General features: G+C 38.0%; 3 protein-coding genes across 5 annotated transcripts in view; 1 reads left to right on the top strand and 2 right to left on the bottom strand.

The window, feature by feature from the left end:
• Positions 1-8,233, bottom strand: part of ncoa2 (nuclear receptor coactivator 2) — a 65,867-nt gene extending 57,634 nt beyond the window's left edge. For 2 of the 3 annotated variants that reach the window (XM_004081254.4, XM_023949911.1), the window contains exon 1: positions 8,051-8,233. The gene's annotated coding sequence lies outside the window, so the exon portion shown is untranslated. The remainder of the gene's footprint in view (positions 1-8,050) is intronic. The other variant, XM_011488889.3, reaches the window with a different exon arrangement.
• Positions 8,234-10,346: 2,113 nt separating this feature from the next.
• tram1 (translocation associated membrane protein 1) lies at positions 10,347-16,270 on the bottom strand. The gene is made up of 11 exons (XM_004081029.3): positions 15,960-16,270; positions 14,398-14,461; positions 13,280-13,401; positions 13,073-13,189; positions 12,944-13,002; positions 12,746-12,830; positions 12,566-12,636; positions 12,354-12,458; positions 12,125-12,268; positions 11,594-11,745; positions 10,347-11,510 (listed from the first exon to the last, which is right to left on the bottom strand). Exons 1-11 carry the CDS (start codon positions 16,083-16,085, stop codon positions 11,440-11,442), a joined length of 1,116 nt encoding a protein of 371 aa, XP_004081077.1. The 5' UTR covers positions 16,086-16,270; the 3' UTR covers positions 10,347-11,439.
• Positions 16,271-16,951: 681 nt separating this feature from the next.
• On the top strand, positions 16,952-20,327 carry xkr9 (XK related 9). The gene is made up of 4 exons (XM_004081253.4): positions 16,952-17,511; positions 18,046-18,430; positions 18,691-18,905; positions 18,982-20,327. The coding sequence occupies exons 2-4, from the start codon at positions 18,132-18,134 to the stop codon at positions 19,605-19,607; spliced, it is 1,140 nt and encodes a 379-aa protein (XP_004081301.1). The 5' UTR covers positions 16,952-17,511; positions 18,046-18,131; the 3' UTR covers positions 19,608-20,327.
• The last annotated feature ends 1,878 nt before the right edge of the window (positions 20,328-22,205 follow it).

Here is a 22,205-nt window from a genome sequence, read left to right as displayed (position 1 = left end):
TATGTTCACTCGTGTCAACATATTCTTTTACGCAGATATATGAACAAAATCAAAATTCCACGGATAAAAATGTGATTTTACAAGGCAATCGTAAGCATTGTTTACTTTAAAATCCAGACAAAATACAAAAAAAATGGATTTTTGCATTTTAAAAGTGTTGTTTGCAAAAAGAAATGTTGGAGATAGGAGCCATTTGAGTTTCCACATTACACTGTGATAAAGTTGACAGCTCCAGTTGAAATATTCTGGCACAAGCAGTGCAAAACTACTTTGGTCACGTCAAAATAATAAAAACGTATTTATGTAGCGTGTATGTGCTAGACATCCAACAATTTTTCAATGGTCAATTCCAAGTTGAATCTGTAATAGTGAAGCCCATTGAGATAAATATTGGGCTGTATAAACAAAACTGAGTTGAATTGACTTGAACAATATATTTTAAGCTAAAGTATCACTGCGTTTGTGGTTGTCTTCTAGAATTAAAAATCGACTGTATAAATAAATAAATAAATAAACAAACCCTGGTGCGAAATAGAAAGTGAAATATTTTTCAAAAATAAAGTATATATTATTCATTGAAATTTTTAAAAAATATTTAGAATTTTTTTTTTTCGGATACTTTATTTATCCTCTCCTACATAAATGTTAACTGATCAAGAATGCCAAAAGGCTGAATCAGAGCCCTGCATGCTGCTCCACTACATGAAAGTCACCTCTTTAAAAGGTTTGTAACTCAATACTTTACTATGAGTAATAAGTTACTACAAAACTTCCAAAACTACTTTATGTGTTGTGAGGAAACATTTGCAGTCGCAACACCATTTTTTTTTAAATAATAATTGTACCTAATTTATTATTTAAACTGTTTATTTCTAAAAATGCTGACTACTGACTAAAAATTACCATTTATAACTTTCAACATGTAGCATAAATAGAAAAAAGGAAACCGGAATCCCTTCCAATTTCTGTGAGGGTGACGTATGGAAAACTACACTTGAGGCCATGAAGGGAAACTACTCAGTCAGCAGAAAGGCCGAAACAAATAGGAAGAGCCCAAAGTAAAACCTGAAATGTGATATGAAGGTGAAAAAGGAAGCTTCTCTGTGTGAGTAATGTCATGCAACTGTCCAGCTTGTTTATGAATGTGTACATAAACCCTTTTCCCAAAACAAGATGGCACTTATGTTTTTTCTCAGGGTAGATTCCTGCACTGCCCATCCCACTGAAGCAGACAGCTTGCTCAATCAAAGTTTGTGCTCCCTCCTTCTCCGCCAAGGATTCCACCCTGAGCGTTTGGGATAGTGCCAGATACACGCTGGCAATCCTGTGCTATAAACTAAGGCAGAGGGAAAGGCATTTCACCCACACACAAATTAAGATACCGTTCCCCCAATGTTTAACAAGAACCATATTCTCATACATACGTCACAGCTTTGTTGCTTTATTCTTCGTTTTTTTGAGTTTCTATTTCATATTAAACTTAAGCAATTTGTTAAAATATACAAACCTTTTAAATACTATATTTTACTTGTGTTATGGGGGGAAAACTTCAGTTTTTTCTAAAAAAAACAAAGATGTTCCTCAATTATAAAAATACTAACTAGGCATTACCGTAATTCAACTAAAAGGTCCATTTCAGACTCAAAGTAAAATGATTGCTAAGGTCTCCCATGTTCAGAACAATGTGGTTACAGGCATCTTTCTGTAGCAAACGAACACACACCCCACATTACGTTCTAGTTTCAGTCATCAATACGTTTTTTCTGTGCCTGACCTACATAAGTAGGCTGCATTGACGACATTAAATTTCTTGGATGCCTTAAGATCTTCAGAGCCCACGTGAGCCTCTATGGAGGTATGGTATGTGTGGAAGCTCTAACTGTTTTTTTTTTCAAACAACTGATAAAGTAAATGAATAATCAATATCAGATCAATGAATAGTCACCAAATCTATGAATGGATGTTCCTTGAATTATTGTACAGGAAAAATGCTTTAAGTGGGTTTATAGTGTAAGAATTTATGAGTATAATAATTGAATTTTCCTATTTGTTTAGATTGTATCACTAATTATATTATTATTTAATATTATTATAAAAAGCAATTTTTCCCAAGTAATTAAGTTAGAATTGCTATACTATTTTGGTACTGATACCCAGCTTTACATTACAGTTAAGCTACAATGGTCACTTTGCCAACTACCGGTAATGTGAGAGAGGCGTAGCGAGAGAGACAACTGATAAAAAAAATAAAATAAGTAATTTCTCAATTATAAAACATATTCCTCAAACACAAAACAAGAACAGTTTCCTAAGAATATTTGGTTCTACTTAAAGGGATGTTGTTAAAACAAAAAAGTAATTTGGATCTAGTAAAAAAATCGATCCCCAAAAAAGCAGCATTTTACCAATATCGTAATTTTAAAAATCAGTAAATTATCAATATAAAACAAAACATTTTCAAAACATTTGTAAGAGAACCGTTTCAGTTACCAAGTAAACACCAATCTTAGTTTCCAGAAGCACTAACATAAATCAATTCATTCATTTTCAGACAGATTTTCTTTCAACAGATTACCGTATCAGTTCAATAAGCGACTGAACAAAGCCAGGATAAGTTAAAGGTACAATTTTTATAGCATATGTTTAGACTCAGCACATATTTTATAGCACATGTTTAGGTTTGATACAGTTTATATAGCAATTGTATTATGAGAAAAGAGTAATAACACAGCAGACAAGTTCAGCAATCTACCTATTAGACAGCAAACTTGAATTGTTTTAGAATCAAACAACCTCACTTTGCAGTTCAAGGGAGAGGACCTATTCAGGCAAAGACAGATGGGGCGGCTGATTTGAGGTCTGCTAATAACACAGAAAGATAACAAGTCTTGGAGCAGAGACTAAGTTAATCATAGCCACTTCTCCTTTTCCGTGTCAAAGCTCTCTGGGCTTTCCATCAACCATCTCTTCCTCGCTTAATACATTTCTCTTCTACTGATTCACCCTCCTCTCCCTCTCCCTGAGCAGTAAAAGCCTGGCCATTACCCCACAGCTCATCCCTTACGCCCACCCAAGACCTGTCACACTGCTGTTTCCATGACAACACAAACGCAAAGAAGTTGGGTGAGATGCCCAGCGAGACAAGCTAAACAGAAAAAAGTGGGGGAAGGGTGCATCATGTCAACAATCCACTGTAGATCTTCTATCACATTTGATGGACAGATAAGATGGACAGAGGCAAATGTTTTGTGGGCTCATTCTTCCATGGATGGAAGTCTTTTTACGTAAGATCATAGAATTTTTTTTCTATAAGCATGAATATAACAAGAATGTGCTTGTTAAAGACAGCGGCAAAAGCTTCCATTCACAAGTCAACTAAAAAACAAACATGAAGCGCCACTTTTGACATTATTTAAAATTAAGCCAACTTAATAATAATAGGTACTTTATTCATCCCACAATGGGGAAATTCTTCTCTGCACTTGGCCCATCCCCTGGGGGAGCGGTGAGCTGCAGCCTAACTGTGCTTGGGAGGCAGCAGTGTTAAGGGTCTTGCCTAAGGACCCTCACTGGGTGATGTTTATTGCTCACCATTGGGACGGTAATTGACCCAGTACCATTGTTTATCCCCCTCTGGGAATTGAACCCTGGATTCCTGCATGGTAGCCTCTCACCTTACCAACCGAGCTACCCAGCCGCCCTAAACTTGATGCTGAGGGAATATAAAAACTGTTAAGACATGCAACAGAGTAGTTTAAAAGTAAAGTCTGTATTAAAGGTGACTGTTAGCCATGATTTAAAACAACAACAACCGATAAGTGTGTTTCATCATTAATTTTTAACAACTTCACTCATGTAGATTTTAGCTTTGCATTTATGTCCGACAGCAGCTAAATCTAAAGCCACAATATGAAATTGTTGTGTTTTTTCATTTTATTTGTATAGATAGTTTTAGTACTTTTCTAACATTATGGAAGTTTTGAGCCCACAAACTTTTAACACAGCCACAGGATAGTTTTTGTAAGATGACTGGCCTTAGCGGCAGTGCTGCTCTTGTCCATTTTAAAGTGCAAACTTTATTTAAATGTTTAATGTTGATGGAGAAAGCAAAGGATGCACCAATAAATCCTACATGTGCAGAGACATTCACAAGGCTAATAACCAATTATGGCTCTGCTTTACTGTGGTTTCTAAATTCGGTAGAATAGCTAAAATATTTTAAGACATGAAGAGATAGATTGGCAGCTTTATTCAATCTCCTAGAAAATGACCTGTTTTGTAGGTGAAGGGTGTGAAGATGGCACACCTTTAGTGGTAAGACAGCAATAACTTGAAAGTAGTAAATTCAAGCGGCAGGAAAACCAACAGCTGGAAATTTAGGAAGTCATTATTCTTCACTTAATAAGCCAAAGGTTATTTCATTTTCTTCATAAAAAGCTTTTCTTACACTCATATTACAAATTTGGGAAATTGGTGGCTAAAAAACATTTTTTAGTATACAGAATTATGTTATAACACAGCAAAACGTGATCATTTGATAGCATCATATTTTTGTGCTTTGTCCAATACTAAATAGTAAAGACTGAATATTTATTCCACTCAAAGTGCCTTCCCCTTGAGTTTACATGGAAAAAATAAATCTTTAAACTACAATTATGCTTAAAAATGTAAGATTCATTTTATATTTATGCCGTAGCACAACACAAGCTTGAAAATCTCCAACAGAACAAGGGTCAAACGATTATCGTGACACTCTACTGACACAACGAACCAGAATATCACAAGACAGAAGTCAGCGCACACAGGATGACCACTTTGCTGCTGAGTGTGTGTGGAAGGATATTGCTTTAGTTAATAAGGCAAAAATCTTCACTTGTTGTGTCGGAGAAGTTATTAAACGGCTAAAAAAAGTCATGGATAACCAAGGCAGTTTCAAGAAGTCATTTCCAGCTGTCACTACAAAGCAATAGAGTGACAGTACACAAACAATGACACAATATTTTCTTCCACATCTGTTCTAAAACTGAAGTTGCTGAGCCACAGGATTACTTGAAGGAAACACCCATTTCACAAACTGTCCCACCTCAGTGTGAGAAAAATGTCCAGCAACCTATCCGTGGATATAAATCCACATAATAAAATATAAACCCACTCAGTCAAAGGGAATGACTGTCAAAAGGAAATACTTGTAAATACGTTTTGTTTCTTTGTAAACTAAAGTCAATAACTTTGAGCAGGTGGAAAAAACAGTCAAGTCTGGTTAGCGAGCTTTAGACAAAGCTGAATTAAGAGCAAAAATACATAAATGTGCAAAAATGAAAAGGTTTTTCATTGTTTTTTGATGGGAGAGGAAAGATTGATTTCTTGAAATCATTAAACATCTTGATGTTCAAAAAAGGAATTGTATGTTGTAGCTAGGCCTGCACAGTAAATTGTAAAATTTATAGTTATCGCGATATCAAGCTGCGCAATATGCATATCGCAAAAGACTGCAAAAATTGGGAAAAATGTGTTTAAATGTGTTAAAACAATCTTTAAGTGAAAAGTGGCAGCTTGAAATATTTAATGAATTTAATAAATCTCTTTATGCATTGGACCAATCAGATGGACCCCTTTACATCATTGACCAATCAGAATGACCACTTTTATGTTAGATGCTCGCCTCCTATGTAGACAAGGGTCATTTGGAGTATAATTTAAGGTATATTGACTCCTATTTGAATGAAACTGTTGCAGTGTAATTATGTATTTATTTGCCTTGCTATTTTTGTTCATGTATCGCAAGTTATATCATCATCGCAATATTGATCACTAATATCGCAAATCCCATGTTTTCCTCATGTCATGCAGCCCTAGTTGTGGCTTAAAAGTATCTAGAACAAAAATGTACAGATTCAATTCAATTTTCAATTCAATTCAATTTTATTTGTATAGCCCAAATTCACAACAACAGTCGTCTCAATGGGCTTTCGTATAGGTGCAGATTTTGTCAAAAATCAAAATTCATGATCCTGAGATTGAAACAGAACCTAAAATTACAAAAGATATAACCAGCTTCCCTTTGCCTTCTAATAATAATAATAATAATTGATACTTTATTTATCCCACAATGGGGAAATTCTATTCCACATTTTGACATATCCCCTGGGGGGAGCGGTGAGCTGCGGACTGGCCGCGCTAGGGGGGCAACAGCTGGCTGGGGAGAGCGGGGATTGATCCGTTGTTGGGCGACCTGCTCCACCGCCTAAGCTAAACTGCCGCCCTTATATCTTCTACAACATATAAATTGAGAGTCACTGATGCATGTTTTTGTTAAGAGGCAAAACATTTTTACATCTCGTAGACTTCTTTGCAGTCACTTCCACTTGGCAACTGGCCTAGGTCACTAAAATGAGTTGCATTAAATTTCCTCCCAAGCAATGAAATTCACAAAAAAACATCATGTTGGATCCTGCATCAGGGATGAGACAAGTACTGTGCACCATCAGGTGGGCAGAGTGATGCAACAGTGCTGCACAACTGGTTCCACAAGATAGGTTCCTCTGGCATTGCTCACTCATTGAAATGACACAAACTGTCTGCCTGCATTGTACTGAAGCAGCGAAGCAGAAGAATGCTTCAAGAAAGGGAGAACTGCACTTGAGACACGGGGAGACGTAACACAGGGGGGGAAACCTCAAAAGGAGGATCATCACACGAGCCAAAATCTTTAGACACCTTTGCTTTTGGCTGACCATGAACAAAGGGTCAGTGATATATATCACAGATAGCACTCGGCATGTGCAACAGAAAAGTGTTCAATTCTAAATTAGCATGAACATGTCAAACTTTGTACATGGAACTTTTGTTTTTTGCTATGACTAATTATAACATATAAAAGTAATATGAGATAAAGTCCACACATATTCTACAGTCATACCCTAACATCTATTGATCATGCATGATTGCAAAAGCACTGGAACACAATTCTCTGTTACAATTTACCACAAGAGTTCATTTCTACTGCAAAAAATATGGAGGTGTGTCAATAAAGTAAACAATAGATATCTACTGTCTTAATGTTGTGTTGACCTTTTAACATCTTTAATATCTGGTGGTCTAAACGGAGGTTTATTGATTAAGCAGTTCAGATTAAGGTGCATTAATCTAGAAAATGTTTAAATTGAAGCTCTCCAGCATGTCTGCTGTTTGTTTTTAATCAAGGTTCGACTTTAACGAAAGTGCCTGCTGTCATATTTAAAATATAAATAAATCAAAACCCACCCAAAATGCCCCTCTAGATCTAAACATCAGTTAAACCAACTATTGTGGACCCTGCGCTGGAATTAAAGAGTCCGTGCAAGTTGCCATGTTTGGTTAGGCACGTCGTCAGCGCATCGTGACGCCGAGCAAACACGGGAGAATCTTTAGTTCGGCAGCAGAAGAGAGAGGAGAAAACATATAAATAATAATCTGTGGGAAAACATCCTCATTCTACGCAACGCGGCCAACATTAAAAGGGAATCGACCACGACGAACAACATTAGCAGCCCGCTCAGACTCATGATGATGAGCAGTCTCGACTCCTTTTCTGTCAGTGACACTAGCATTTCAGCGTTAGCACTTAGCTTGCTAACTACGTTGCTGCTAAACTGTCGAACTTCGTCCGGTGTCGCGGGTACGGTCACTCGCCAACTCAGCACAACGTGATAATAGCAGTAATAATAATAATAATAGTGACACGTTAAAGTGTTATGCACGCCACGTTTGACTTATTACCTAAAATACACGTGTCCGTGCCGTCCTCAGAAACGGCGCGTGAGCTATGCATTAAGTCATTTGCAATTCTGCTGTCTTTGATGAGTTTGCTGCAGAAAACACTGTTGTCACAAGCAGTAAACTCAGCCAAAAAGCTAGCACTTGCTAAATAAGCTAACGCCTCTGCCTGCCAGACACACACACTCTCAGCCGAGATTGAGCACCTCTTTGCACTGAATCCTAGATATATATTTTTCAGCCAAAACACAAAGTCTCTTCTCTGAATTCAACACAAACGTCTCTAAATACTTACTGTTTGATAGTTCTGGCTGAGTCCTGCTGGTTAAATTCCGTTTATCCCGAGTAGCTCTGACCTTCGCAGTAGTAAAACAACATTTCTGCTGGCTAACTGTGCCGCCATGTTAACTCCTGCTCTGCAAACCAATGCTGTGTGTTTATCTGGCTGGTAGCCGCTATCCTCCCCCACACCAACCACATCACGGGGCTCCGGCAGCATCAACTCACTTACAGCCGGAGGGGGGTTGAATGCAATCCTGCCGTGGTTTACCTGTTAGGAAAACGCACTTTGAATTTGATTCATTTGTTCCAATGTCAGCATTCAGTCTGACATCCGGTCAAATTAATCAGATTTTCCTTTTTAAAGTAAACTCCCTAGTATAAAATTAGGTTAAATAAACCCCCCCTATTTCTTGCTATTGTCAAGAACAGTAAGTGCTTATATATGCCTCAAATGTACCATTTTTAGGGGGGGTCAAGGTTGGCTAAAATATATTCAAATTTAAAATTAAAAACATTTATTTGATCTATTCCTAGTTACAAACATGTACTTGATGATTGAACACAAAAAAGATGTTGAAGTTTATATCTGTTCACGATTATTAGACCCCTAAAGGTAAGTAGTTGTTGCTGATATTAAAAGCTTAAATACCTCTTTACTTCTTATTCTTTAATCGTAGTCATGGCTCCTTTATAACTAATTAACAAATTTTATAAAAAAAATTAAAAAAAATTCAAACTAACGCTGAATTTTTTTGCAAGCCTATAAAATGTATTTATGTAAAAAGTCATATTTATTGTAGTTATTTAACATTTACAGTCTGGTCAACTGTCCGTGAATCAAGCGGGTGTTTTCTGACTGATTAAGATGTGCAACAGTGACACCTAGGGGCTTACATGAGACTTGCAAGATTGTTATGTATTTACAATCATTCCCTATATACTAAAATAAATAAAACCCAATAAATACAATATATTAAAGATTAAACGATTAATATATTAATCGGTTTATTTACCCTTCGATCTGACCAGATCGATCTGTCTGAGGCAAGTTCTTAAGACCATTATAAAATGAAAATAAAATGACATAAATTAAACAAAAATAGTATTAGAAAAATACCATTTGGATTAAAACCCTTGTGCTATCTTAGATGACCCCACCCTTGCCTTGACGTGTTCTCCCTACCATGACAAAGGTGGATTAAGGTGGAAAGATTTAATTTAATCCATGGACACCAGTGAAGATCACAAATCATTGAAGAAAAAAGATTCAGCGCACTGTTTAGTGGGTCTAGATGACCCAACTTCCAATGGTATAGTGCCTAAGATAGCGCAAGGGTTACGACATGATAGGTTTATTTTACTTTAATGTAAAAACGACCAAGTGCATCACAGTAGACAACACACATGAGTGATGACAGGAGAAGATTATCAAGCCAATTACAGTCCAATGTTTGGAAACACCGAATTTAGAAAAGACATGTGACCATACAGTGTGGTAGACTGTTCTAATATATTTGTATATTTTTTTATGTAGAAAACAACAATGGGCTGAACGTTAGTAACACTTGTGCTATCCTAGGCACATTAACATTGGGAGTTGGGTCATCTAGACCCACCAGACAGTCCGCTGAACCATTTTTCTTCAATGATTTGTGATCTTCACTGCTGTCCATGGATTACATGAAATCTTTCCTTTGTCATGGTAGGAAGAACACATCAATGTAAGGGTGGGGTCATAGGATAGCACAAAGGTTAAACTAAAATGTGAATGGATTTGCCATTCATTCTTGTTTGTTTGTACACATAGAGAATTTACACTTGAATATCTTGCAATAAATACAAGGAATCTGGAAAACTTCAGATGCACTGTTCAGTACCCAGATATTTATCTCTGAGTCACACTGGTTGAATTTTTGGTTAAAGATGAGCTGGATTGATTTTAGGTCAGTGGATCGGATCATTCAAAATGAACCAATATTTTATTTCCAGCTATGAAAAAACTCACTCATGACTTTGAACTGGTTTGAGGCAAATTTGAATCAACAGGGTGTTGCTATGGCCATTATATGAGAAAGTCTTTGCCTGTGGTGAAAGCTACTTTGACATTTCATAGTGACATTTTATTAAGAAAAAAATATATATATTTTAAAAGATGTCAGCATCTTTCATACAGTTTAAAAAAATCTCACATACATTAAGTATCTTTTCAGTTTAAGTTTGAAAGGTGCAGTGACCTGTAGAGTTTCATTTTTACAATTGAGATCTCTGTACAGTTTAAACCTGTAGTCTAAAACAAGAAAAACACATAATATGAATTAATTTGTTTATTTCTTTAGAACCGTTTGGCGGTACAGTCATAAGTGACAAATTCTTAAAACTCTTACTGTACTCCATAGCTTCATTTCATGGAGGTGAAAGGGGTCGACAAATCAACCCACATGGTTTGGCACCGTCTATGGTCGGGTGGGAGGGGCGTTCAGTAAAACCAGATGTAGTTTCATTTGTAGTCGATGCTTTTCTCATCAAACCTTCGGAGAGACATTTTTTAAATCTAACATCACCTTAAAAATGGGACAGTGACACCATTTCTCCTACAAATTAAAAGAAGCCGTACTGTTTTGTTTCCTAAAGTGACTGCTCTGTAGAACCGCATGTTAAATAAAGTTTTGAGGGGAAAAAAATAATGTGGTTTCAACTACAATAAATGGCAACACATTGAGTTGACTTTAAAATCTAAATGCTACATCAGGTTGGCACATCTTTGCAGGCAGTTCTGCACACACCTGTATTATGGGTGACCCTAAAGCTTAAAAGGATGCCTTCTACTTTTTAGTCATCTTAAAATGTACTCAAAAGCTGGAACAGTACCATACTTTTTCTCAGTGGATGTCTGAATCTGTAAAAGTGAGTGTTTGAGGCTACAACAAACACACAAAAGAACAAATTTGGGAAAATTCCATAAAGAGAAGGACAAAAGTTTGCTACAGAGAAGAACAGGCAATTATAAATACAAGGAACAAAGAGAAGTAAAAGGAATGTGCAGTTTTTGATTAAAAAAAAACTGAAAAATGAGGGGGGGGGGGAATGAAGCAATGACGTTTTTTTTTCCTGAACATTTACAATTAAACACTCTGTACAAAACAACCTGTATGAATAGGCACTTTTTAAATAAAGCATGTTTTTCTGTTTATTTCTGAGGGATTCGTTCTCATTCAAAATGGCACAAAAAAGGGCAAATATCTGAAACAGAAGCTGTGCTGGACGACAGGTGACAGGCCAAGCTGAAGGGCCCTCTGTCCGGTGTGGAGATCGGGAAAAAACGTCTGGGCTGAAGATCTGGAAAATCTGCTGGCAAGACGACTCCAGCTGCTAAAGCGGACGACGGGGGACTTTTTCTTTCATTTATGAGGACTTTTCTTTTCTTGCTTTTGGTGAATCGGCTCCGTGAGAATTCACTCCATTTACTCCATTGGCTACAAAACAAAAAACCCGTCAAAGTTAGACACTTTTTGCTTGCTGGAGGAACGAAGATGCTTCTAGAAAAGTGTCCTCTCACCTTTGTCTTTCTTTGATTTGCTCTTAGTAGAAACCGGTTTCTTTTTCAAAGTCTGAGCTTGGCTGTGCTCTCTCCATCGGCGGAGCTGGAAATTGATAAACTTCCACATCATAAAGGCCTGGGTGAGACAGATGGCTGCAAGGACGGTTATCCTAGCAGACAGGAGGAGAAGGACGAGGTTAATTTGGAATGCACCTCGCGTGCGGCAATATCACAGGGTTTACAGAAGATTTGCTCAAGCAGCTCACGAGGAAGTCCATCCAGTGCACACACTGACTTTGGTCAGTGGTTAGAAAAACATGCTCTGTCGGTTCCATTTTGAACCAATTGACCAAAACCAGAGTTCATTTCCTCCTCTGCTTGAATTCTTTCTGTAGAAGTGGTGAACATTTGTGCAACATGGACCACACTGCCTAAAAAAAAAACTGTTTTAATTCTTGTGCTATTCCAGGAGAAGACGTTTTGACCTCTATAGTCATTTCAACCAAGTTTACCTTTAGAGTAGTCAAACCAGAGGTGTGATTAACTTACCGAACAAACAGGATGTTAAAGTTCCCAGCAGCCCAGTTAAAGCCTTGACTCTCCGACGTGGCAAGGCCGAAGCCCACAGTGAGGACGGACAGGGACAGGGTGAGCAGCCGTCCGACAACAAACAAGACGGCCCATACGGTGAAGCTGTCAGACACACACGAAATAAAGACGTTCTGTAGAATTCCAGTGTTCTTTTTTTAATCCGACCGTATAATGCATAGAGACTCACCCCATTTGTCTGTTTTCGTTGCTGAAGTAAACCAGGCGGGACACGTGAAAGAGGAACTCAACAAAGTAGTGCAGGACAAGCAGGACCAGACCCAGACGGTTCAGACTAGAAGATACAAAAATACCCAATAATTTTATATGAAGAAAGACAAACAAACAAAAAGAGTTTACAGATAAAATTCTGATGTATGGGCATCTAAAATGGCAGCTTACTTTAGAACATAGGCACCAGCAATGTGGACCAGGTACAGGAAGATGTACACAAGCTGCCGTGGAATATCCTCCTGCAAAATCAAACCAAAGGCTGAATAGTGGGATCAAAGTACGTGCAGCACGAGTACAAGTCTTCAAAATGCACAGCAGAGAAGTCAAACGGAAAAAAGTTTGACATACTTTCTTGGTCTTTTGGAAATACAGCTCTGGAAGGGCATGCAACCAGTATCCCAGCTGACAGATGTAGTAGAATTTCATCTGGAATCTAGAAGAAAACGTATTTTTAAAAAGGTACAAAACCGCACACTACTGTCTGTTTTTAAAAATAAAGTAAATGTTTAAATTGTATATATTTTTGTAAAGAAAAAGACAACTCACGGCATTAGGGTATGTGGGTAGCCCTCCCACAAAGACACAGGATTGGACAGGAAGTTTTCCTGAGAACATGCAAGCTTTTAGATACATTGTCATACATGAACTGAGAAACTTAGCTTACAGTTTGCTTACAGAAAGCAGGATGCTCGTGCCCCAACAAAAAGAGAATAGGTAGAAGGCGCTCAGCTGGCCTGACTCGTTGAATTTACTGTGTTTGGTTTTGGAGAAGTGCTTTTTCCTGTTTAGTTTCTGAAAAAATAAAAAGAAACCAAATGAGTTTAGTTAAGTCTGATATTTTAAGACTCCAATAATGTCCAGGTGAGAGAGGTTCTGACTTACATCCAGCACATACTCCTGGATGATGGCGTGCATGATGATGGCCACCAGCATGTAGAAGAAGATGGTGGCTAGGTCCTTGATGCCATGGTGGAAGTGGTTCACTGCGGTCTCTTCTGACCCTTCTGTGGCACAAACAGGACATGCACACTCAAACTCCCCCATAATGCAGAAATGCATTTACACAAAGGAATAAAACAACAAAAAGGATTTTTATTCATGGTTCTTCTCATGTAATTACAGTTTTTAGGACCAAAGAAGTTTTAAGTTTACAAGTGTTCCCAGTAATCTTGATAATGGTTATGCCGTTTTAAGACAAAATCCAAAAATCTGATGGGACATAGTTTCTGCAAAGCGGCAGGATTTCATTAGAAATTCTCCTCTGAGTTGGAGTGGAGCATTCCCACCCCCCTTTACCAGACCATTGGTGAGAGCTCTCTGTTAAAGCAGAGTTTGTGGTCCACCCAGCTTATTTTCGAAATTGCAAATAAGCTCTCGACTCACAACAATTTGATTAAAGAAATACTTAGAACTGCCATTTTGAGTTTAATTTTATTTGTACATGTCCTCCATCATCAGAAAAATGCCACAAGAGCATGTTAATAAAAACACCAACAATCAGAATGGGTCTTTAAATTCTGGAGAGTATACAGAAACAGAGAGGAGATAATTAGGGATTCAGCAAAAAAAAGTTATCTGGCAAGATTTAAGTGCCACAACTATTTGTTTTCTTAGGTTCAGGTGGGGCATATGTTGCATGGTTAGATTTTACAGATGACTAGCTAACAGCTTGCACAACACAGGCTTTTCACTGTGTTTGAGCCTGACAAAGAGGCAAACGAACATTAAATGAGCAGGATTGTGAATGGTGTGGCCTATATTTCACTTGGATTGAAATATCCCCAGTGCAACCTTGCTAAAGGAGAATTTTATAAATCAGACAGCCTATATTTAGTTTCAAAGGAGGAAAGAAGAAGAGCACTCAAATGAGTTTTAGTAAGGTCATAGGAACGCCGCTCCAGAATGTAAATGAGAATCTTTCAGATTGGAGAAATAAAAATAGGTTTATCACTTCACCTAAAAACTTTAAAAAAGCTCTTTCTCAAATGAAAATCACTTACCATTTGTTGATATGGTAACATTGTACTGGACAGTTATGAATATAACTGCAAACTTTGAAGTGATCTGTGAAGAAAATACATTTAAAAGTTAATGATTGACGGCATGACCGTGCAACATTATTTTATTCTACATCTATACATCTTGATAGAATTGTTCACACAAGATCTGGAATATAGTTTTAGACTTATAGGATCATAAATATCACTAAAAAAAACATCTTACTCACATCTTTAACTTAACTTGAGAGTCAAGACTAGAAAATGTGCTTAGAGTAGATTTAAAAAGCAAGCTTTAAACTAGGATAGAATAGTGTAATATTTGAAAATACCCTAGAGAGGAAGAATATAAAAAGGTGTAAAAACACACTATTGAGAAGAAAACATTTTTATGGTCTTTATTTAATTGCAGCCAAAAGTCTACTTGCGAATTACGCAAAAGAAAATACTGCAATACCTTTGTGTGTTTGTCAACTGTTTAGTTAAATATGGGGAAACACTTATGAACACGCGCTTGCAAAACGGCAAATTGGTTTTAAGGATTAAACCTGAGACGCATTTTAAAAGAGGGAGGCGCAACATTACGATGTGAAAAAATTGGAGGCAAGTTAATGGGTAAATCAGAAAAAAGTAATAGCGTCTACGCAGTTAAACCGGAACTGCTGAATTAGACTTTCACAACAAAACTATTTTGCATGCAACGTATACATTTTGGACGATAGGTGTATCGATTAACATTAAATTGCTACAAATCTAACACTTATATGAAATTATTATACTACTTTGGTGGCATAGAAAGAAAATTTAAGGCCGACTTTAATTCACGAATAATTTTATTTGAAAACCACAAACAGGAAGTAGTTCTAAATGTAGCAAACTGGACTCCGGCTGCGTTGCCTTCCGCCGTAGATCAACAATGCGTTAGATTGAATACGTGTACTTACAGATGTATTAGGAAAACCAATACCAAAGCACGTTTATTGTCTGTAGTAAACCCGCAGCACTTTTAGCGCCATTTAGATACAAAGACAACTTTAGGGATTTGTGATAGCGGATTTCTTCATTGACAGCCCAACTAACCGTTGTATGATTGCCACGTAAGACATCTCTACGCACAAACTAAGCATGAAGAAGAGTATTGCAGAATACTCCAACCCTTTGGGATTAGCAAAGTATTTCAGAAATGCTGCTCGAGTATTGTCATAATACATTTGCAAACAATAATAATAAGTATTTTTTAAAAATACCATACGGCGGGACTTGATTAACGGATATAAATATTTACATTTGAAGCAGGCAGCCAGATGGAAATCGGGCGCTGGTTTTCTACGTTGCTTTATTGCCTAAAACTATAAGAATATCCTAAAAAAAGAGGCATATTAGCACAAACGCAAACAACACGAGGCCAACCCGAACAGAAAAGTTTCGCTAACGGGAGGAAGTAGTGAAAGACTAGATCAGGCAGACAGCCATGTCAGATTAGACAGACAGAGATGGGGAAATAATATTCGGCACTCTCCGCGTGCGGATTAAAAACAAAGTCGTTTACCGTGTAGAAGACTCACCTCAAACATCAGCCCGAGGAGGAACACCATAGCAACGCAAGAAACAATATCTGCATGGTTCTGGATGACAAACTCGTGGCTTAGCACTGGAGGGTTTTTGCTTGCCGTCTTTTTTCGGATTCCCATGTCGACGCAGTTCGCGAAACTCTTATTGTACGAGGTGCACACGAGTTTTCTCTTCTAGTAGACAGGATGGTAAACCTTCTCTGGAAGAAACCTCCAAGCTTCGTCTGCTTCCTTTAGTCGCAGGGAAAGGCGGCGATTGAATGGCGTGTCACTCTTCTGTTAGTGGGAGGCTCTACGACTTTCTCCAGACAAAACAGTTGGGGCTCTCTGCTGCCCCCTAGAGGCCAGGAGGGTCAGGACAAGCACGCCTCCTGCAAAAGCACTTTGTAATTTACCCCAGTACTTTCTGTTTCACTTCATCTTGGAGCCCTACTAAAGGTTTGATTTGTGAAAAGGCGGGATACAACATAAACAAATTAAATGTTTACCATTTCATTCTTTTAAATGAGCCGATGACTAAATGATCAGATCCCTATTTGTGGCAGTGTGCTTGATTTTAGCCATCTCATTTTATAAGATAACATGTTTTAGTATGTCGTTCACCTTTCGGCATATCCCCTCAGGGGTCGCCACAGCTTTCAGTGATCCGCACATATGGTTAGGCAGACAGTTTTACACAGGATGGCCTTCCTGATCCAACCCTGTATTTTTATCAAGTTTGGGGTCTGACAAACGGAGACCTAGACCAAGGCCTCCTTGTGGCTACATAGACTGCAGTGTGAAGGATCTTGCCTAAGGACCCACACTAGATTCATTCAGCTTGTGGTACCCCCTGGGAAAAAAAACTCTGGTTTCCCAGTCCTGCCCGCAGCCAACTGTGCCATTCAGCTGCCATAACATGTTTAAGTATCAAGTGTAAAAAATTCATCTTGAAAGAAGTTTGAGAACAAATGCATTTGAAAATATAGGAAATGCAATCCCTTTGTAGTTGTAAAATGAGGAACTTCACACTAAGTTACTATAATAAGTTTTACTTGTAACGTATTTCTTAATATATGACACTACCATATCATAAAAAATGTCAACTCACCCGTAAAGTTTTAGTTTAGCATTAATTTTAAAGTTGGATCAAATTTTTTGCACATTTTTTTAAACTTTGTGGCATAGAAAATGACATTTCTTGTAATCACTTGATTTAAAGTAAAGCAATTCAAGGAAGTGGGACTATTCTGACCAACAGGGCAATCAGAAGGTAGGAGTTTCCTGTTTCACTCACATAACCTGTCAGCAAAAACCATAGCATTGCATCAATGAACTGCTGGAATCTGAGGTAATCACATGTTCTCCAAGTTCTCAGGAGTGGCATAGATGTATGACCGAGGCTCACACACCTACATGAAGCCAGTCACAAGATGTGTTGCACAATTTGTGTGGACTTCAGAGCCTGACAGAGGTGGGACTTATCACATCCTTTCAGAGAAATAAAAGTGTAAAAGCAGAATGGTACTGTTTCATACATCTCTTCTGCATCGGACAAGACACACCAGTAAGTCAAGAACCCTTTTTTGAACTATTGTTATAGACTTTTGAGTGGAAAAAATGGGACTTTGTAATTATTAATTGACAACTTCATATTTTTTAAATATAGAAATATTCTTGAAAGGAGATTGCTCTTTATTTGGGGTTATTTAAATTAAGTTCTTGATAATAAATACAGTTAGAAATGAAAATAAATTAGACGTTTTGACTTAGGGGAACAAATTACATCATATTATTTCATCCTTGTGGCAAGAAATAATATTGTGCATCTTATGTGATACCCATGGTTTCCTAGTGTTTTCCATGTTTACAATGTTGTCTGACTATTTCTTATTATATAAGTTAGTTTTATCATTTATGAGAGATTGATTAACTCATTGTGACAAGTCCTAAAGAACAAATAAGCCTTATCTGTTTTTTCAGACGTAGGCAAAGGTTGTTTTTTTTCTGCTTAATGTGTCTTCAAAGCTGTTGAAAGTTCACTAAAAAAATCTACTCTTGTTTTTAAAAAGTAGTTTTCTCTCCTGTTTTGTTTTTTCAGATGGACCCTATTGGAAAGAATTAACAAAAAAATAAATACATTTTAAAAAGTGTAATCGCAAGATTCCACCCCAGATCTAGAAGAAAATGTGTGCCTTTTCGAGAGAGAACGTCCTACAGAAGATGAATATTCCGTGGTCCACAGTATTATATTTTTTTGGATTCTGTTTATATATTATGGACATAGTGACAGACATCTCTCTGTTTGTGAACTACATCAAAAACGGCCAGTACTTGTGGGGTGGAATGACGATGATGTTTGTCGTCACTGGAACGCTGTCCACCCAACCCTTCAGCTATGTCTGGTACAGGGATGATGATGAGGAGCCAAAGACACTTAAAGCTGGGCTTGCTGTGCACTTGTTTGGCTTGGGCACCATTTTCAGGTAACATACACACTGTATAAAATGATTACATCTTAAGTAGAATTTTATGTAATGTACCTGCAAATTATTAAGGAGGAGCGCCCTGTGAGCTCTGACTCAAGATTGTACACAAGACTGGTTTCATGTTGAGTGCAGACTGGAATGAGGTAGTTTAAATTGTGTGACAAAAGGGAAACGCCTGTAAATCCATCATTGTGTCTCCAGCTGTGAATGTAATGTGTGGAATGGTGACAACGTGTTTCTGCTTTGTCTGCTGCTAGGTACTATCACCTGCTGAAAGAAAGCTGCAGAGTACATAGGACCACAGCCAATTCACCCACAGCAGAACGTACAGGGACGGAGCACAATCTTCTCTTTGGCATGGCAACAGACCTGTGCATGCTCAAAATGTTTGAAGCTTTCCTTGAGAGTGTTCCTCAGATTCTCTTGCAGCTTTACATAATCCATGACCAGAATGAGGGCTTTTTCCATCAATGTAAGAACATGCAAACATTTGATTTCGATGAATGCCTCTTCAGACTTTATTCAGACCACTTCTCCTTCTCTTTCAGGGTTGTCCGTTGCCTTTTCTGTCAGCAATGTGGCTTATACTTTGATGGATTTCCGCGTTTGCCTGCGCAGGTCTCTCCCCCATGCCAGACAAAAGCCCTCAATCCCTTCCAGACTGGTTTACCTTTTCTACAAGCTCTTCACCATCACCAGCCACATCCTCAGCTACAGCCTCCTCCTCACTCTCAGCGTCTACAGCATGGTAGCCTTAACTGTCCTCTGGCTGCTGATGACAGTTTGGGTCCACTTTCTCAAAACCGACTTTTGCACTTCCAAAGGCCTTGAATTCTTTTACCGTTTAATAGTGGGATTCATCCTCGTTTTCACATTTTTTAACGTGAAAGGGCAGGACACCGGATTAGCCATGACTGTCTATTACATGTTGTATGCCATCATCAATATTATAGCTCCAATATTATCAATGTTTTTAGTGCCAGAACTGCAGACACGCGTGTTTTTGTGCATAACATGTGTGATCGGTGGAACTACAATCCTTGGGTTCATGTGCCTCATTTTGTATTATTACTACCTGCATCCCAGAGGGATGCAACGGGAGCCAGATGAGGTTGATGGCTTGGACACAAAAGCAAAAGCAACAAGGAGAATGAGGCGCTTTCTTCAACCTTGATTAAAGTCATTTTTAAATCATATTTAGTTTAGTTTAGTGAGAAGAGTTGAGTGAAGAATGAAGTCTAGACTCCAAAACAAGTTCTCGTTGTTTTAGTATCTGAAAGTAACATTTTTTTGTACCTATATGATAGTGTTGTAAAGAGGTTAACTATGTTACCATTTAAATTAATGTACAAAACATGACAAAATAAATATTTTTTTAAATGCTTTGTTAATAAAAAAAGCCTTTTTCAAAATTTCGCTACATAATTATTAGTTTATGTTGGTCTATTGGGGCTGTGTGCATGGTCTGGTGGTAAGCACTGTCCTGTCACATCAAGAAGGCCTTGGTTCAAATCCTGGCTGGGTTTTTCTTTGTTAAATCTGTTTGGTGCATGTTGTCCCCATGCATGCAGGGTTTTTCTCTTTAGCTTGCTCTTACAGCCCAAAAACACATTTCATAGGGGAGACAGAGCCTTCTCCATTGCTGCCCTGACCCTACGGAACACCCTGCCCCAACACCTCAGAGACTGCACTGAGCTCCCAATGTTGAAAAAAATCGCTAAAAACTCATCTTTTTCAAATGGCTTTCAATCTTTAATCTGTCATTTTTATTTATTTTATTTTTATTGTATTAGCTCTTGTTTTAAGTGACTGTTTCTTACTCACGTGTTGTAGTGCGTCTCTGTGTGCCATTTAAAGCATTTTAAAAATAAAATGTATTATTATTATTATTATAGGTTTGATGGCTTACCCCTTGTGCTATCTTAGATGACCCCACCCTTGCATTGACGTGTTCTCCCTACCATGACAAAGGTGGATAAAGGTGGAAAGATATCATGTAATCCATGGACACCAGTGAAGATCAAAAATCATTGAAGAAAAAAGGTTCAGAGCACTGTCTGGTGGGTCTAGATGACCCAACTCTCAACGTTAAAGTGCCTAGGATAGCACAATTATGTGAGTGGCCACTGCGATTTACTTGCTTTTGCCCTGAAGTAGCTGGGACAGGCTCCAGTGTTCAACAGAGGTGTTAGAAATATAGGACAGGAAGCAGGATTAAAAACTAAATGGATGGTTATTCATATCAAAATTAAAGCTGATTTCATCTTCTGATATTTCTTGAAGATGGGGAACAAGACTCAAATGCAGGCGGAAAGAAAAGTTTTTGGTGCAATCAAAGAAAACTACTATTTAGCTTTTTTTAATTGTTTGATAAACAACATTATATATCTTTATAGCAAGATTGCATGGGGACTACTGCTTTTCTTTTTTAAATTTTACTAACATTTTCTGACAAAGTCAAAGGATTTTAGAGCTTTTTCTGCTCTGCATATTCTCAACACAGGATGGCACTGTTGTCAAAGCGGACTTTTTGGTCTATCTGAAAAAAATCTGCGGCAAATAATCATTGCACACAAAGATCTTCCTTTATTTACAAAGCAATGATGAAAAGTTAAATTTTTTTAGTTTAATTCTAAGAGGCTTAGTGCTATCTGACATGTTTACCCGTGAAGGTCACTTCTTCAGCTTTCACTTGTCAGTAGTGCTCCGTCAGAAACACTCCATAAAGTGACTAATTCAACGGAGGACCTCTAAATCACCATCAGGCAGTAACCACATAAAATCCTGTTTTAATGTGAAGCTAATATAGACCGCCTGACTCAGTTCCTCCTGTTGAAAACAAAAAAACACAAAATCAAATCTCCTTTTGCATTAAAAGAAGATCCCTTCTCCTCCCTAATCCATATATTTGCTCACACTGACAGAACTAATGCAATACAAATCTGCCAAAAGGCCTTTTACTGCAAGAATGTCAGTTTCTTTCCTTTTTTGGTGTCCTTGGCTTTTGTTGAACCACACATCATTTTTGGCTGCGACTCACAACTTGTTGCTCTGCCAGGGAGCAGTCACAAGCCATTGGGATGAAATGTGTTGAGTAAAACATTACCTTCCTCTCTCTTTGGGAGAAAACAAGCAGAAAGAACCCTGGCGTTGACAGCCTTGCTGTAATTTCCACTTTTGGCACTGAGAGCGTAATACCCAGTAATCTCTCAGTCAGATCTCACTAAAAAAATAAATGAAAAAAACCTCCAGCAGAAAAGTATGGAGAACCCAGTGAGAATTTGAGAAGTGAAACGCCAATCAAAGATCCTGATATGTAAAAGTGGGACCTGTGTTCAACAAAACACAAAAATAATGCAAACCTGACTACGTTTAATCCGACTAGACTGCAGTTCGATCAAAAATCGAACCGCCTCTCAGCTTTGCACTAAATCTTATCTTTTTGTTTTGCATCTCCACATCCTGAAACCGGGGTGGGGGACATTCCTGGCGCACGCCGTCCCCACAATTTGTATAGACACAATGAACCCACACAGGCAGGCTGTTTTCCATTAAAGCTTCAAAGTCCATATAAACCATGATTAATGAAGCCCCGAGATGCTGTATGTCTTTAATTATTATAGCTGGACTGCTGCACCACCGCCTCACATGCATTAGCAGTGCTGGTGATCTGATCATTGCTCTCTTGGCTCCTTCTGACATGGCAGCTTTGCTCCATGGAAGAAAGTAGATGAGGAATGATACACAACCGCAGCCCCCAACCCCACCCTTA

This window comes from Oryzias latipes, chromosome 20, assembly GCF_002234675.1.
Source record: "Oryzias latipes chromosome 20, ASM223467v1".
Taxonomy (NCBI): domain Eukaryota; kingdom Metazoa; phylum Chordata; class Actinopteri; order Beloniformes; family Adrianichthyidae; genus Oryzias; species Oryzias latipes.
This window is presented reverse-complemented; position numbering and strand designations above follow the sequence as displayed.